Here is a 17939-nt window from a genome sequence, read left to right as displayed (position 1 = left end):
TCAGAGTTTCTGGGGTGCTGATTTGGGGGGTACCCCCGTTTTTGGGGTGCTGATCTGGGGGATACTCAGGGTTTTTGGGGGCGCTTAGAGGTTTTTGGGGGGCACTCAGGGATTTGGGATTTTGGAGTGCTGATTTGGGGGTCACCCCCCGTTTTTGGGGTGCTGATTTGGGGGGCACTCAGGGGTTTTGGGGTGCTGATTTGGGGTCTCTGCAGGCGGCCCTGCTCCCCCAGCCAGGTTTGGGGTGCTGATTTGGGGGGCACTCAGGGATTTTGGGGTCACCCCCCGTTTTTGGGGTGCTGATTTGGGGTCACCCCCCGTTTTTGGGGTGCTGATTCGGGGTCTCCGCAGGCGGCCCTGCCCCCCCCATGGAGTTCGTGGCGTTGGGGGGGCCGGAGGGGCCCCCCCCGTTCTCCGACGAGCCCGGAACCTTCCTGGGGCTGGGGGCGCCCGAGGGGCTGGAGCCGGGGGGGCTGCTGGGACCCTACCCACCCCCAGGTACCCGTGTCACCTGTGTGTCACCTGTGTGTCACCTGTGTCACCCCTGTGTCACCTGTGTGTCACCTGTGTCACCTCTGTGTCACCTGTGTCCCCTCTGTGTCCTTCCTGGGGCTGGGGGCGCCCGAGGGGCTGGAGCCGGGGGGGCTGCTGGGACCCTACCCACCCCCAGGTACCCGTGTCACCTGTGTGTCACCCCTGTGTCACCTGTGTCCCCTCAGTGTCCCCTCTGTGTCCCCCCCTGTCCCCCCTGTCCCCTGTGTCCCCCTCAGAGTCCCCCTCGTGTCCCCCCCGTGTCCCTCCTGTATCCCTGTGTGTCCCCCGTGTCCCCTCAGTGTCCCTGTGTGTCCCCCTGTGTCCCCTCTGTGTCCCCCACCCGTGTGTCCCCCTTGTCCCCCCCTATGTCCCACTTGTGTCCCCTGGGTCCCCTCTGTGTCCCCCTTCTGTCCCCTCTGTGTCCCCTCTGTCCCCTCTGTGTCCCCCTGTCCCCTGTGTGTCCCCCTGTCCCCTGTGTGTCCCCTGTGTGTCACCTCTGTGTCCCCTCTGTCCCGTGGATCACCTCAGTGTCCCCGCTGTGTCCCCTTGGGTCACCCCCGTCCCCTCAGTGTCCCCTCTGTGTACCCCCACGTGTGCCTTCTGTCCCCACTCTGTCCCCGCTGTGTGTCCCCTCAGTGTCCCCTCAATGTCCCCTCCTCCCCTGTGTGTCCCCTCAACGTCCCCTCAGTGTCCCCTCAGTGTCCCCGCCCCCCCTTTGTCCCCTCATGCCCCCCCTCTGTCCCTCCATGTCCCCCCGTCCTCCTTGTCCCCAATATCCCCCCGTGTCCCCACACGTGTCCCTGTGTCCCCTGTCCCCAATGTCCCCATGTCCTCCCCCGCTGTCCCTCATCCCTCCTGTCCCTCCTGTCCCCCCTGTCCCCGTGCCCCGACACTGCCCCCCCATGTCTTCCTGTCCCCAATGTCCCCCTTTGTCCCCAACGTCCCCAATGTCCCCTATTGCCGTCCCCAATGTCCCCGTGTCCCCAGTGTCCCCTCACATTGTCCCCATGTTGTCAGTGTTCCCAACGTCCTCAGTGTCCCCTCCCCCTCACGGTGTCCTCATGTCCCCCATGTCCCTGTGTCCCCAATGTCCCCCTGGCCCCTCCTCCTCATGCTGTCCCCGATGTCCCCAATGTCCGCGTGTCCCCAGTGTCCCCTCACATTGTCCCCATGTTGTCAGTGTTCCCAACGTCCTCAGTGTCCCCTCCCCCTCACGCTGTCCTCATGTCCCCCATGTCCCTGTGTCCCCCTGGCCCCTCCCCCTCATGCTGTCCCCAATGTCCCCAGTCCCCTCAATGTCCCCAGTGTCCCCAATGTCCCGCTTATCCCCAGTGTCCCCAATCCCTCCCAGTGTCCCCCATGTCCTCCCTTATCCCCAATGTCCCCAATATCCTCAATCCCCTCAATGTCCCCAGTGTCCCCTCCGTGTCCCCAGTGTCCCAATGTCCCCAGTGTCCCCAATCTCCCCATTCCCCCCAATGTCCCCAGTGCCCCCCAGTGTCCCCAATATCCCACTGTACCCGCTGTCCCCAATGTCCCCAATCCCCTCCAGTGCCCCCGCTGTCTCCAATATCCCCAATGTCCCCAATGTCCCAATGTCCCCAGTGTCCCAAATCCCCTCAATATCCCCAATGTCCCAATGTCCCCAATCCCCCCCCAATTCCCCCCAGTGTCCCCAATGTTCCCAATCCCCCCCCACAATCCCCCCTTATCCCCCATGTCCCCAATGCCCCCCAATGTCCCCAATACCCCCCAGTGTCCCCCTCTGTCCCCCCTTATCCCCAATGTCCCAACGTCTCCCAGTGTCCCCAAATTCCCAATGTCCCCAATCCCCCCCAGTGTCCCCCTCTGGCCCCGTGTCCCCCTGACGCTGTCCCCTGTACCCCGTGTCCCCCCTGACTCTGTCCCCTGTCCCCCGTGTCCCCAGGCCGTCTGTCCCTGGTGTCCCCCTTACGCTGTCCCCTGTCCCCAATGCCCCCCTGACACTGTCCCCTGTCCCCAGGCCGCCTGTCGCTGGTGTCGTGGCCCGAGGGGGGGTCCCTGGGGGGTCCCTCCTGGACCCCTCCCCCCCCGGAGCCCCCGCGGTTCCTGGAGCTGCTGCAGCCCCCGCGGAGCCCCCCCCAGGGCCCGCTGCTGCCACCGCCCGGGCCGGCCTGCGGTGAGACTGGGAGGGACTGGGAGGGACTGGGGGGGACTGGGGGGGACTGGGAGGGACTGGGAGGGACTGGGAGGGAATGGGAATGGACTGGGGGGGACTGGGAATGGACTGGGAGGGACTGGGAGGGACTGGGAGGGACTGGGAATGGACTGGGAATGGACTGGGAACACTGGGACAGACTGGGAATGGACTGGGCACGGACTGGGAATGGACTGGGCACGGACTGGGAGGCACTGGGAGGGTCTGGTGGGGGTTACTGGGGTGTGCTGGTTCATACTGGGATGCACTGGGAAGCTCACTGAGCTCATACTGGTTTATACTGGAGCTCATACTGGTTTATACTGGAGCTCGTACTGGGTTATACTGGGGGCTGGACTGGTTCATACTGGGACACAGATTGATCTGTGTTGATTGTAGTGGTTTATACTGGTTTATACTGATCCATACTGGTCAGTATTGTGTTCTGGAGATTGCTATTGGTTTATACTGGTTTATACTGGTGCAGGATATCCATAGTGGTGTGTACTGGTTTATACTGGTGCAGGGTATCTATAGTGGCCTGTACTGGTTTATAGTGGGCTATACTGGTTTATACTGGTGCAGGACATCCCTAGTGGTCTGTACTGATTTATACTGGTGTGTACTGGTTTATACTGGTGCAGGATATCCATAGTGCTCTGTACTGGTTTATACTGGTCTATACTGGTTTATACTGGTGCAGGACATCTGTAGTGGTCTGTACTGGTTTATACTGGAGTGTACTGGTTTATGCTGGTACAGGGTATCCATAGTGGTCTGTACTGGTTTATACTGGTCTGTACTGGTTTATACTGGTGCAGGACATCCATAGTGGTGTGTACTGGGTTATACTGGTCTATACTGGTTTATATTGGTGTAGGATATCCATAGTGATCTGTATTGGTTTATACTGGTCTGTACTGGTTTATACTGGTGCAGGATATCCATAGTGGTCTTTACTGGTTTATACTGGTGTGTACTGGTTTATACTGGTCTGTACTGGTTTATACTGGTGCAGGACATCCGTAGTGGTCTGTACTGGTCTATACTGGTCTGTACTCGTTTATACTGGTGCAGGATATCCATAGTGGTCTGTACTGGTTTATACTGGAGTGTACTGGTTTATACTGGTGCAGGATATCCATAGTGGTCTGTACTGGTTTGTACTGGTCTGTACTGGTTTATACTGGAGTGTACTGGTTTATGCTGGTACAGGATATCCATAGTGGTCTGTACTGGTTTGTACTGGTCTGTACTGGTTTATACTGGAGTGTACTGGTTTATACTGGTGCAGGATATCCATAGTGGTCTGTACTGGTTTATACTGGTCTGTACTGGTTTATACTGGTGCAGGACATCCATAGTGGTCTGTACTGGTTTAAACTGGTCTGTACTGGTTTATACTGGTGCAGGATGTCCATAGTGGTCTGTAGTGGTTCATGCTGGTGTGTACTGGTTTATACTGGTTTATACTGGTGCAGGATATCCATAGTGGTCTGTACTGGTTCATACTGGTTTATACTGGTGCAGACTGGTTTGTACTGGTTGTTGTTGGACTGGGGGTGGGCATTGGGGGTTTCTCTTGGTCCATACTGGTTTGTACTGGTCCGTACTGCTCTGTACTGGTCCTTACTGGTTTGTGCTGGTTTGTACTGGTCTGTATTTGTCCTTACTGGCCGTACTGGTCGGTACTGGTCCTTACTGGTTGGTACTGGTCTGTACTGGTCCATAGTGGTCTGTACTGGTCTTTACGGGTCCGTACTGGTCCTTACTGGTTTGTACTGGTGTGTACTGGTCCATACTGGTCCGTACTGGTCCTTACTGGTCCGTACTGGTCCGTACTGGTCTGTACTGGTCCATACTGGTTCTCACTGGTCTGTACTGGTCCATACTGGTTCATACTGGTCTGTACTGGTCCATACTGGTCCTGACTGGTCCATACTGGTCTGTACTGGTCCTCATTGGTGTGTACTGGTCTATACTGGTCTTTACTGGTCCATACTGGTCCATACTGGTCCATACTGGTCCTCATTGGTCTGTACTGGTCCTGACTGGTCCGTACTGGTCCATACTGGTCCGTACTAGTCCATACTGGTTCATACTGGTCTGTACTGGTCCATACTGGTCCTGACTGGTCCGTACTGGTCCATACTGGTCTGTACTGATCCTCACTGGTCTGTATTGGTCCATACTGGTCCATACTGGTCTGTACTGGTCTGTACTGGTCCTCATTGGTGTGTACTGGTCTATACTGGTCTGTACTGGTCCTTACTGGTGTGTACTGGTCCGTACTGGTCTGTACTGGTCCTTACTGGTCCGTACTGGTCCGTACTGGTCCTTACTGGTCCATACTGGTCCATACTGGTCCTTACTGGTCCGTACTGGGCAGAGGCGCGGGAGTGTGTGAACTGCGGGGCGACGGCGACGCCGCTGTGGCGCAGGGACGGCACCGGGCACTACCTGTGCAACGCCTGCGGGCTGTACCACCGGCTGAACGGGCACAACCGGCCCCTCATCCGCCCCAAAAAACGGCTGGTGAGCAAAAAAAATCCTAAATAACCCAAAAACCCAAAATCCACCCCCAAAACTGACCCCAAACCAACCCCAAACCCACCCCAAACCCACCCCACACCCACCCTGTACCACCGGCTCAACGGGCACAACCGGCCCCTGATCCGCCCCAAAAAACGGCTGGTGAGAGAAAAACCCCAAAATACACCCCAAAATATCCAAACATCCCAAATCCACCCTAAAACCGACCCCAAAATCCACCCCAAAACCGACCCCAAACCCACCCTGTACCACCGGCTGAACGGGCACAACCGGCCCCTGATCCGCCCCAAAAAACGGCTGGTGAGAGAAAAACCCCAAATCCACCCCAAAACATCCCAAAAATCCATCCCAAACCCACCCTGTACCACCGGCTGAACGGGCACAACCGGCCCCTCATCCGCCCCAAAAAACGGCTGGTGAGAGAAAAACCCCAAAATCCACCCCAAAATATCCAAACATCCCAAATCCATCCTAAAACCGACCCCCAAATCCACCCCAAACCCGACCCCAAACCCATCCTGTACCACCGGCTCAACGGGCACAACCGGCCCCTCATCCGCCCCAAAAAACGGCTGGTGAGCAAAAAACCCCAAAATCCACCCCAAAAACTGACCCCAAAAACTGACCCCAAACCCGACCCCACACCCACCCTGTACCACCGGCTCAACGGGCACAACCGGCCCCTCATCCGCCCCAAAAAACGGCTGGTGAGAGAAAAAAATCCTAAATAACCCAAAACCCCCCAAATCCAACCCAAAATATCCCAAAATATCCCCAAAACCCCAAATCCACCCCCAAAACATCCCAAAAATCCATCCAAAACCCACCCTGTACCACCAGCTGAATGAGCACAACCAGCCCTTTATCTGCCCCAAAAAACGGCTGGTGAGACCCAAAATATCCCAAAAACCCCAAATCCACCCCAAAAACCCCAAATCAATCCAAAACATCCCAAAATAACCCCAAACATCCCAAAACCGACCCCAAATCATTCCAAAATCGCCCCAAAATAACCTAAAAATAACCCCAAAGCATCGGCTCAACGGGCACAGCTGACCCCAAAATTCACCTGGGGGGATCCCAAATCCTCCTTGAGACCCCAAAATCCTGGGGGGATCCCAAATCCTCCCTGAGACCCCAAACCCTTCTGAGACCCCAAAATCCCTGAGACCTCAAATCCTCCCTGAGACCCCAAATCTGGGGGGGGACCCCAAAATCCCCTGAGACCCCAAAATCCCCTGAGACCCCAAAACCCCTGAGACCCCAAATGCCCTGAGATGCCAAAATCCACTTGGGGGGACCCCAAAATCCCCTGAGACCCCAAAATCCTGGGGGGACCCCAAACCTCCCTGAGACCCCAAATCCCCCCTGAGACCCCAAAACCTCCCTGAGACCCCAAAACCCCCTGAGACCCCAAAAACTCCTGAGACCCCAAATCCTCCTGAGACCCCAAATCCTCCCCAAACCCCTCCTTATACCCCAAAACTCCTCAAATGCCCCCAAATCCCCCTCTAGTTCCCCCAAAATCCCCATCCAGTCCTCCCAGACACCCCAAATCCCCTTTTAGCCCCACTAAATCCCCCAAACCTTTCCTTACACCCCAAAACTGCCTTTAGGGCCCCCCAAATTCCCCTCTAGTCCCCCCCAAATACCCCAAATGCCCCCAAAATCCCTCCTAACACCCCCAAATCCCCCTCTAGTCCCCCCAAATCCCCCTCTAGTGCCCCCCAGATACCCCAAATCCGCCCCAAACTTCTCCTTACACCCCAAAACTCCTCCAAATCCCCCCAAAACTGCCTCTAGTTGCTCCCAAATCCCCTTTTAACCCCCCCAAACTCCCAAATCCAAACCCCAAATCCCCCTTAACTCCCCCCAAATCCCCTTTTAACCCCCCAAACCCACTCTGGTCTCCCCCCAAATCCCCTCCCAGCCCCCCCAAATCCCCCAAACCCCAAACCCACCCCTCTCCCCTCCCAGACCCCCCAAACCCCAAACCCCAAATTCACCCCAATCCCCTTTTAACCCCCCTCAATCCCCTCCCAGCCCCCCCAAACCCAAACCCCCAATCCCCTTTTAACGTCCCTAAACCCGCTCTGGTCCCCCCCAAAATCCCCTTTAACCCCCCCCAATCCCCTTCCAGACACCCCAAATCCCCTTTAAGTCCCCCCAAATCCCCTCTTAAGCCCCCCAAACCCACTCTGGTCCCCCCCAAATCCCCTTTAACCCCCCCAAATCCCCTTTGAAGCCCCCCCAATCCCCTTTTAACCCCCCCCAAACCCACTCTGGTCCCCTCCAGTCCCCTTTTAAGCCCCCCAAATCCCCTTCCAGACACCCCCAAATCCCCTTTTAATCCCCCCAAACCCGCACCCCAAATCCACCCCTCTCCCCTCTCCCCTCCCAGCCCCCCAAACCCGAACCCCAAATCCACTCTGGTTCACTCCAGTCCCCTCCCAGCCCCCCAAACCCCCCCAAACCCCAAACCCACCCTCTCCCCTCTCTTCCTCCCAGCCCCCCAGTCCCCCAAACCCGAACCCCAAACCCCAAACCCCAAATCCCCCAAACCCCAAACCCACCCTTTTCCCCTCCCAGCCCCCCAAACTCTAAACCCACCCCTCTCCCCTCTCCCCTCTCCCCTCCCAGCCCCCCAAATCCCCCAAACCCCAAACCCACCCTCTCCCCTCTCTTCCTCCCAGCCCCCCAGTCCCCCAAACCCGAACCCCAAACCCCAAACCCCAAATCCCCCAAATCCCAAACCCGCACCCCAAACCCACCCTCTCCCTCTCCCCCAGCTGGTGAGCAAACGCGCGGGCACCGTGTGCAGCAACTGCCAGACCAGCACCACCACGCTGTGGAGGCGCAGCCCCCGCGGGGACCCGGTCTGCAACGCCTGCGGGCTGTACTATAAACTGCATAGGGTGAGAGAGACAAAATATCCTAAATATATCCTAAATATATCCTGAAATATCCTAAACCCATCCTAAACCCATCCCAGACCCGGTGTGCAACGCCTGCGGGCTCTACTACAAACTGCATAGGGTGAGAGACCCCAAACCCACCCCAAAATATCCAAAATATATCCTAAAGTATCCAAAATATCCTTAAAGTATCCTAAACCCAGCCCAAACCCAGCCCAGACCCGGTGTGCAACGCCTGCGGGCTCTACTACAAACTGCATAGGGTGAGAGAGACAAAAAAAATACCCAAAATATATCCTAAAATATCCTAAAACATCCTAAATATATCCTGAAGTATCCAAAATATATCTCCAAAATATCCCTAAAATGTCCTAAATATCCCTAAAATTTCCCAAAATATCCTAAAATTTCTCTAAAATATCCCAAAATATCCTAAAATATCCCTCAAATATCCTAAAATATCCCTAAAATATCCTAATGTATCCTAAAAATATCCTAAAATATCCCCAAAATGTCCCTAAAATATCCTAAAATTTCCCTAAAATATCCCAAAATATCCTAAAATATCCTAAAATATCCCTGAAATATCCCGAAAATATCCTAAAATATCCCTGAAATATCCTAAAATATCCCAAAATATCAAAAAATATCCTTAAAAAATCCTAAAATATCCCTAAAATATCCTAAAATATCTTTAAAATATCCCTAAAATATCTCTAAAATATCCTAAAATATTGTAAAATATCCCTAAATATCCCTGAAATATCCTAAAATATCCTTCAAATATCCTAAAATATCCCTAAAATATCTTTAAATATGCTAAAATATTCTAAAATATCCCTAAAATTTCCCAAAAATAGCCTAAAATATCCCTAAAATATCCTAAAATATCCCAAAATATCCCTAAAAAATCCTAAAATATCCCTGAAATATCCTAAAATATCCCAAAATATCCCAAAATATCCCTAAATATCCCTAAAATATCCCTAAATTGCCCCAAATCCCCCCCAAACCACCCCAGGACATCAAAAACCCCAAATCCCCTTCGATTCTCAGCTCAAGGAGGGGCCTGGGAGGGAATTTTTGGGGTGATGGGTTTGGGGTTTTGGGATGATGGATTTTGGTGGTTTGGGGTGATGAATTTTGGGGTGCGATGAATTTTGGTGTTTGATGGATTTGGGGTTTTGGGGTGGTGGGTTTTGGGGGGTGATGGGTCTTGGGGTTTTGAGGTTTTGGGGTGATGTGGGGTGATGGATTTGGGGTTTTGGGGTGATGGGTGGTGATGGGTTTTGGGGTGATGGATTTGGGGTGTGATGGGTTTTGGGGTTTTGGGGTTTTGGGGGATGATGGGGGATGATGAATTTTGGGGTGATGGGTTTTGAGGTTTTGGGGTGATGAGTTTTGGGGCGATGGATTTTGGGGTGTGATGGATTTTGGGAATGCAGGATCGGATCCCAGGGTGATGCAGGATCCCATCCCGGGGGTGATGCAGGATCCATTCCCAGGGTGATGCAGGATCCCATCCCGGGGGTGATGCAGGATCCCATCCCAGGGTGATGCAGGATCCCATCCCGGGGGTGATGCAGGATCCCATCCCGGGGGTGATGCAGGATCCCATCCCAGGGTGATGCAGGATCCCATCCCAGGGTGATGCAGGATCCCATCCCAGGGGTGATGCAGGATCCCATCCCAGGGTGATGCAGGATCCCATCCCAGGGTGATGCAGGATCCCATCCCAGGGGTGATGCAGGATCCCAGGGTGATGCAGGATCCCAGGGGTGACGCAGGATCCCATCCCAGGGTGCTGCAGGATCTGATCCCAGGGTGATGCAGGATCCCATCCCAGGGGTGATGCAGGATCCCAGGGGTGATGCAGGATCCCGGGGTTCTGCAGGATGCCCGGAGTTGCTGCAGGCTCCCAGGGGGTGCAGCCCCCTCCCCCGGTATTTTAGAACCCACTCAATCCCCATTTCCCCCCCAGGTGAACCGGCCCCTGACCATGCGCAAGGACGGGATCCAGACCCGCAACCGCAAGGTCTCGGCCAAGGGCAAGAAGCGGCGCCAAGGGGGGGGCGCCGGCCCCGGGGGGGTCCCCGAAACCTCGGCGGGGCCCCCCCTGCCCCCCCCCGCGCCCCCCCCCCCCCCCCCCGAGGACCCGGCCTCGCTCTTCGCCCTCGGGCCCTTCCTGCTGCCCTTCCCCCCCGCCGGGCCCTTCCTGGGGGGCCCCGGCAGCGACTTCGCGGCGCCCCCCGCCCCCAGCGCGGCCCCCCCCGGGCTCAGCCCACAGCTCTAACGGGGGGGTCCCAATACAGTTTGGTAGCAAAACGGAGCCCGGCTCACGCCTCGTTCTTTGGGGGTGCGCTGGGATGAGGGGGGTGGGAAATGGGGGCGGAGTGCTCGCCCTGCGGGGTGGGGGCGGTGTTCTGGGGGACCACAAAAATCCCCGTTAAAAGGTGCGCCCCCGCCATGTGCAACGGATAGTTGGTCCCAAGATGGCGGCGCCCATGGGCACAGCCAACATGGCGCCCCCAGCGAGCACACTCAACATGGCGGCCCCCTTGAGCACACCCAACATGGCGGCCCCTTGAGCACTTCCAATATGGCGGCCCCTTGAGCACTTCCAACATGGCGGCACCCATGAACGCACCCAAGATGGCGGCCCCCATGAACGCACTCAACATGGCGGCCTGCAGGACGCTCTCATTAGACCACGCCCTTCATTAGCCGCGCCCATTAAGCCCCGTCCCAAACCACGCCCCGTTATTAACCACGCCTCCACCATGGCCCCGCCCCTCAGCCTCGCTCCGCACTCGCCCGCCCTTGACGTCATCACGGCGCGCCCGGCGCCAGCGTCGCGCGGGGCTGCAGGTGAGCGAGGCGGCTCCGGGCCCCGCCCGGGACCCCGCGACCCCGCCCGGGACCCCCCTAGCCCCCCGAGCCCTTGTGGGACCTCCCCACACCCCTCTCGGGACCCTCCGAACCCCCGAGCCCTTGTGGGACCCCCCCCCAGACCCCTCTCGGGACGCTCCCGGACCCCCCCAAGTCCCCCGGAGCTCCCCATGCCCTCCCCGGCCCATGGAGCCCCACGGGCCCATGGAGCTCCCGGCGCCCCCTCCTCGTTCCCCGTGCAGCCCCGGCTGTTCCCCCCGGTTCTTTCCCCGGTTGTCCCCCCGGTTGTTCCCCCCCGGTTGATCCCCCGATTGTTCTCCCCGGCTGTTCCCCCCGGTTGTTCCCCCGCTCGCCCCCTCCCCGCTGTCCTCCCCGTGTCCCCTAACCCGTGTGCCCCCCAGGCCCCCCGCTCGCCCCCTCCCCGTGTCCCCGCTGTCCCCACCGCTGTCCCCCCCGTGTCCCCTAACCCGTGTCCCCCCCGCTGTCCCCCCCGTGTCCCCTAACCCGTGTCCCCGCCGCTGTCCCCTGTGTCCCCCCCAGGCCCCCCGCGATGCCTCCCCCCGCGCGCCGCTAGAGCCCCCGGCTGCCATGGTGAGAGGGGCGGGGCCAGCTGGGTGGGCGTGGTTTGGGCGGGGGCGGGGCTTCCACTGGGCGGGGTTTACACTGCCCCGCCCATGCCTGGGATGGGCGTGGTCAGTGTGGAATGGGCGGGGCCTAATGGGGCGGGGCCTCCCCATCTTACGTGCGGACTCAACAGGGGCGGGGCTTCACATGGGCGGGGTTTAAGGGGTGTGGTTTTACTGTGGGCGGGGTTTGGATGGGTGTGGGCGGTGGGCGTGGCTCGTGGTGGGCGTGGCTTAAAGAGTTTTTTGGGGTGGGTGTGGCCGTATGAGCACACATTAAAGGGTTTTACCGGATGGGCGGAGTTAAGATTTTTTTAGCGGGTGGGCGTGGCTGTATGGGCGTGGTTTAAGTGTTTTAGCGTGGGTGGGTGTGGCCGGATGGGCGTGACCTAAGGGTTTTGGTGGGGTGGGCGTGTCTATGTAGGCGTAGTTTAGCGATTTTTGCCTGGTGGGCGTGGCCTTGTAGGCATGGTTGAAGGGGTTGTGCCAAGTGGGCGTGGCCGTATGGGCGTGGTTTAATGGTTTTGCCGGGTGGGTGTGGCCCTTTGGGCGTGGTTAAAGGGTTTATGTGGGTGTGGGCGTGGTCCTGTGGGCGTGGTTTAAAGGTTTTGCTGAGTGGGCGTGGTTTAAAGTTTTAGGTGTGTGGGCGGGCCCTCTGGGCGTGGTTTAAAGGGTTTTGCCGAGTGGGCGTGGTTTAAGGGTTTTCTTGGGTGGATGTGGCCATGTGGGTATGGTTTAATGGTTTAACGTGGGTGGGCGTGGTTAAAGGGTTTATGCGTGGGTGGGTGTGGCCCTGTGGGCGTGGTTTAATGGCTTTATGAGTGGATGGGCGGGGGCATGTGGGCGTGGCTTAAAAGGCTTTTGCTGGGTGGGCGTGGCTTGAGGATTTATGTGTGGCTAAGCGTGGCCCTGTGGGCGTGGTTTAAGGGTTTTGTGTGGGTGGGCGTGGCCATGTGGGCGTGGATTAAGAGTTCTGCCGGGTGGGCGTGGTTTAAAGGCTTTTTGCTGGGTGGGCGTGGTTTAAGGTTTTACATGTGGGTGGGTGTGGCCCTGTGGGCGTGGTTTAAAAGTTTTGCTGGGAGGGCGTGGTTTAAGGTTTTATGCGTGAGTGGGTGTGGCCATGTGGGCGTGGTTTACAGGTTTTTTCCCCTGGCTGGGCGTGGTTTAAAGGTTTATCGGGTGGGCGTGGCTATATGGGCGTGGTTTAAGGTTTTAGTGTGTGTGGGCGTGGCCCTCTGGGCGTGGTTTAAAGGGTTTTGCTGAGTGGGCGTGGTTTAAGGGTTTGAGAGTGGGTGGGCGTGGCCCTGTGGGCGTGGTTTAAGGTTTTAGCATGGCTGGGCGTGGCCATGTGGGCGTGGGTTAAGGGTTTTGCCGGGTGGGCGTGGTTTAATGGTTTAGCGTGGTTGGGTGTGGCCCTTTGGGCGTGGTTTAAGGGTTTTCATGGGTGGGCGTGGCCCTCTGGGCGTGGTTCAAAGGGTTTTGCCGAGTGGGCGTGGTTTAAGGGTTTGTGAGTGGGTGGGCGTGGCCCTCTGGGCGTGGATTGTTTTCTGCGTGGCTGGGTGTGGCCCTGTGGGCGTGGTTTAAGGTTTTAACGTGTCTGGGTGTGGCCATGTGGGCGTGGTTAAAGGGTTTTTGAGTGGGTGGGCGTGGCCATGTGGGCGTGGTTTGAAGTTTTATGCACAGGTGGGCGTGGTGCGGTGGGCGTGGTTTAAACTGTTTTGCTGGGTGGGCGTGGTTTAAGGGTTTATGAGTGGGTGGGCGTGGTCATGTGGGCCTGGTTTTAGGTTTGCTGGGTGGGCGTGGTTTACAGTTTTATACACGGGTGGGTGTGGTCATGTGGGCGTGGTTTGTTGTTTATGCGCGGGTGGGCGTGGCCCGTGGGCGTGTCTGACGCAGGCCCCGCCCAGGGCCGCGCGGGGCGGCGGCTCCCCCAGCAGGGGGCGCTGTTCCAGGCGCGGCGCCGCGGGCGCGCCCGGGGCCGGAGGGCGGGGCTGGAGGCGGAGCTACAGCAGCTGGTAATGGGGGGGGGTAAAATGGGGGAGGGGCTAAAATGGGGGGGCTAAAATGGGGGTTGGGGGAACCCCAAAAATGGGGGGGACTCAAAAATGGGGGATTCGGGGGAGGGGAACCCAAAAATGGGGGGGGGAGGATGACTCAAAAATGGGAGAGGGGACCTCAAAAAGGGAAGTGGAACCCCAAAAATGAGGGACTGGGGGGAGGGATTCCCAAAAATGGGGGGATCCCAAAATGGGGGGGACTCAAAAATGGGAGTTGGGGAAACCCCAAAAATGGGGGTCCCATACATGGGAGGGGACCTCAAAATGGGGGGGAACCCAAAAAGGGGGAGGGACCCAAAAATGGGGGGAACCCAAAAATGGGGGATTTGGGAAACCCCAAAAATGGGGGGTGGGGCCCAAAATGGGGAGAGACCACAAAAATGGGGGGGACTCAAAAATGGGGGGTTGGGGAAACCCCAAAAGTAGGGAATTGGGGGGAGGGAGACTTAAAAAATGGGGAGGGACCCCAAAAATGGGGGGGGGAACCAAAAATGAGTGGGGGAACATAAAAATGGGGGGGATCCCAAAAATGAGAGGGACCTCAAAAATGGGGGGGGCTCAAAAATGGGGGGTTGGGGGGAGAGATCCTAAAAAATGAGGGAGACTGAAAAAATGGGGGGGGGACCCCAAAAATGGGGGGGGAACCTAAAATGGGGGGGACCCAAAAATGGAGGGTTGGGGGGACCTAAAAATCGGGGGGATCTAAAGATGGGGGGGGGGACTCAAAATGGGGGGGACCTAAAAATGGGCAGGCCCCAAAAATGGGGGGTTGGGGGAGGGATCCCCCAAAATGAGGGAGACTCAAAAAATGGGGAGGGACCCCAAAAAATGGGGGGGGGGGACCCAAAAATGTGGGGGGACCCCAAAAATGGGGGGGTTGGGGGAACTCCAAAAGTGGGAGGGGAACCCAAAAATTGGGAGGGACCTCAGTAATGGGGGGGACTCCACAAATGGGGGGTTGGGGGAGGGATCCCTAAAAATGGGAAGGGAATCCAAAAATGTGGGGGGACCTCAAAAATGGGGAGGGGGACCTAAAATGGGGGTTTGGGGAAACCCCAAAAATGGGGGTTTGGGGGGAGGGATCCCCAAAAATGGGAGGAGACCTCAAAAAGGAGGGTTGGGGGAGCCCCAAAAATGGGGGGTGGAGCCCCAAAAATGGGGGTTGGGGGTCCTGGGGGTGTTGGAGGCAGAGATGCAGATGGGGGGGTAAATTTGGGGTGCTCTGGGGGTGTCCCAGGACCCCCCCAGACCCCCTTTTTCCCCCCCCCCCGAGCAGGATTTGGGGGCAGAGGGCTCGGCCCCCACCGGGACGGGGCTGGTCAGTGATGGAGGGGACGGAGCTGAGAGCGGGGACGGCCGGTACGGAGCCACAGAGACCCCAGATCCCACTGGGGGCTCAAATCCACTCCTGGAATTATCCCAAATCCCCAAATCCCCTCCTGGAATTGTCCCAAATCCCACTGGGGCCTCAAATCCTCTCCTGGAATTATCCCAAATTCCACTGGGGCCTCAAATCCACTCCTGAGATTATCTCCAAATCCCCAAATCCACTCCTGACATTATCCCAAATTCCACTGGAGCCACAAATCCACTCCTGAGATTATCCCAAATCCCCTCCTGAAATTATCCCAAATCCCACTGGGGCCACAAATCCCCTCCTGGAATTGTCCCCAAATCCCCTCCTGGAATTGTCCCCAAATCCCACTGGAGCCACAAATTCCCTCCTGAAATTGTCCCCAAATTCCCAAATCCCCTCCTGAAATTCCCCCAAATTCCACTGGGGCCTCAAATCCCCTCCTGAAATTATCCCAAATCCCCAAATCCCCTTCTGCAATTCCCCCAAATTCCCTCTAAATCCCAAAATCCCCTCCTACAATTCCCCCAAATCCCACTGGAGCCACAAATCCTCTCCTGAAATTATCCCAAATTCCCAAGTCCCCTCTTGAAATTATCCCAAATCCCACTGGAGTCACAAATTCCCTCCTGAAATTGTCCCCAAATCCCCTCCTGCAATTGTCCCCAAATCCCATTGGGGCCACAAATCCCCTCCTGAGATTATCCCAAATCCCACTGGAGCCACAAATCCCCTCCTGAAATTGTCCCCAAATCCCGAAATCCTCTCCTGCAATTGTCCCCAAATTCCCACACCCCAAATCCCCTCCTTCAGTTCCCCCAAATCCTCTCCTGCAATTCCCCCAAATCCTCTCCTACAATTCCCCCAAATCCCTCTCGTTCAGTTCCCCCAATCCCCCTCCTTTAATTTTCCCCAATTCCCCCAAATCCCCCCTGTTCAGTTCTCCCCAAATCCCCTCCTGCAATTCCCCCAAATTCTCACACCCCAAATCCCTTCCTCCAGTTCTCCCCAGTTCCCCCAAATCCCCTCCTGGAATTCTCCCAATTCCCCACACCCCAAATCCCCTTCCTTCAATTCTCCCCAAATCCCCCTCCTGCAATTTTCCCCAATTCTCTCTCCTTTAATTCTCCCCAATTCCCCCAAATCCCCTCCTTCAATTCTCCCCAATTCCCTCAAATCCCCCTTGTTTGATTCCCTCCCCAAATCCCCTCCTTCAATTCCCCCAAATCCCCCAAATCCCCACACCCCAAATCCCCTCCTGCAATTCCCCCCAAATCCCCCCACTCAATTCCCCCCCACCCAAATCCCCTCCCCACAAAATCCTCCTTCCTGAAGTCTCCCCAAATCCCCCCCAAATCCAGCCAAAATTCCCCAAAATCCCCCCCAAATCCCCCCAAATTCCAAGAACCCCCCCAAAATCCCCCCTTTTCTGCCCCCCAAATCCCCCAAAATCCCCAAAAAATCCCTCAAAATCTCCTTAAAATCCCCCAAATCCCCCCTGGACCTCCCCAAAATCCCCTCAAATCCCCCAAATGCCCCCAATTCTCCCAAAATTCCCCCCCAAATTTTCCTAAAATGCCCCTAAAATTCCCCTAAATTCCAAGACCCCCTCAAAATCCCCCTTTTCTGCCCCCCAAATCCCAAAAAAAATCCCCCAAATCTCCTTAAAATTCCCCCAAAACCCCCAAAATCTCTCCCAAATCCCCATCAAATCCCCCCAATTCTCCCAAAATCCCCAAATCCCCCCCCAAAATCTCCCCCAAAATCCCCCAAGACCTCCCAAATCCCCCAAAATCCCCTAAAATCCCCCCAAAATCCCCCCAAATCCCCCCAAAATCTCCCCCAAATTCCCCAAAATCCCCCAAAATCCCCCAAGACCTCCCAAATCCCCCAAAATCCCCCCCAAGTTCAAAGTACCCTCTAAAATCCCCCCTTTTCTGCCCCCCCAAATCCCCCAAAATCCCCCCAAAATCCCTCAAGACCCCCCAAATTCCCCCCATATTCCAAGATTCCCCCGAAATTCCTCCTTTTCTGCCCCCCAAATCCCCCAAAATCCCCAAAAAATCCCCCAAAATCTCCTTAAAACCTCCCCAACCCCCCCTAAGTCCCCCCAAAATCCCCTTCAAATTCCCCCAAATCCCCCAATTCTCCCAAAATCTCCAAAATCCGCCCCCAAAATCTCCCCCAAATTCCCCAAAATCCCCAAGACCTCCCCAATCCCCCCAAAATCCTCCTCAAAATTCCCCAAATCCCCCTCAAAATCCCCCCAAACCCCCCAAATTCCCCCAAAATCCCCAAAATCTTCTTAAAATCCCCCAAAAATCCCCAAACCCCCCCAAATCCTCCCCAAAATTCCCCAAAGCCCCCCAAACCCCCCCAAATCACCCCCAAAATCTCCTTAAAATCTCCCCAATCCCCTAAAATCCCCCCAAAATCCCCCCAAACCCCCCAAAATCTCCCTGAATTCCAAGACCCCCCCAAAATCCCCCCTTTTCTGCCCCCCAAATCCCCCAAAATCTCCTTAAAGCCTCCCCAAACCCTTCCTAAATCCCCCTTTTCTGCCCCCCAATCCCCCCAAAATACCCCAAAAATCCCCCCAAGCCCCCCCAAATCACCCCCAAAATCTCCTTAAAATCCCCCCAATTCCCCCCAAATCCCCCCAAATCCCCCCCAAAAATCCCCCAAATCCCCCCCCAAAAATCCCCCCAGACCCCCCTCAGACTCTCAGGGAGTTTTTGGGATCCCCCCCAACCCCCCCTGACTTTTTTTGTGTCCCCCCCAGCCCCCCCGAGCTGCAGGGGCTGTTCCAGCGCTGTGTCCCCGTGCAGGTGAGACCCC

General features: G+C 56.7%; 1 protein-coding gene across 1 annotated transcript; it reads left to right on the top strand.

Moving 5' to 3' along the window:
- Positions 1 to 272: 272 nt before the first annotated feature.
- Positions 273 to 10507, top strand: GATA1 (GATA binding protein 1). Its single transcript, XM_033083644.1, has 5 exons — positions 273 to 498; positions 2537 to 2692; positions 5100 to 5245; positions 8053 to 8178; positions 10160 to 10507. The coding sequence occupies exons 1-5, from the start codon at positions 369 to 371 to the stop codon at positions 10469 to 10471; spliced, it is 870 nt and encodes a 289-aa protein (XP_032939535.1). The 5' UTR covers positions 273 to 368; the 3' UTR covers positions 10472 to 10507.
- Positions 10508 to 17939: the final 7432 nt, after the last annotated feature.

This window comes from Catharus ustulatus, chromosome 32 (genome assembly GCF_009819885.2).
Source record: "Catharus ustulatus isolate bCatUst1 chromosome 32, bCatUst1.pri.v2, whole genome shotgun sequence".
NCBI classification, from domain to species: domain Eukaryota; kingdom Metazoa; phylum Chordata; class Aves; order Passeriformes; family Turdidae; genus Catharus; species Catharus ustulatus.
This window is presented reverse-complemented; position numbering and strand designations above follow the sequence as displayed.

Coding starts and splice junctions, on each gene's coding strand:
- GATA1 (XM_033083644.1), top strand. CDS start 369: ATGGAGTTCGTGGCGTTGGGGGGGCCGGAGGGGCCCCCCCCGTTCTCC. Junction 499..2,536: donor GGGACCCTACCCACCCCCAG/GTACCCGTGTCA, acceptor CCCTGTCCCCAG/GCCGCCTGTCGCTGGTGTCG. Junction 5,246..8,052: donor TCCGCCCCAAAAAACGGCTG/GTGAGCAAAAAA, acceptor CCTCTCCCCCAG/CTGGTGAGCAAACGCGCGGG.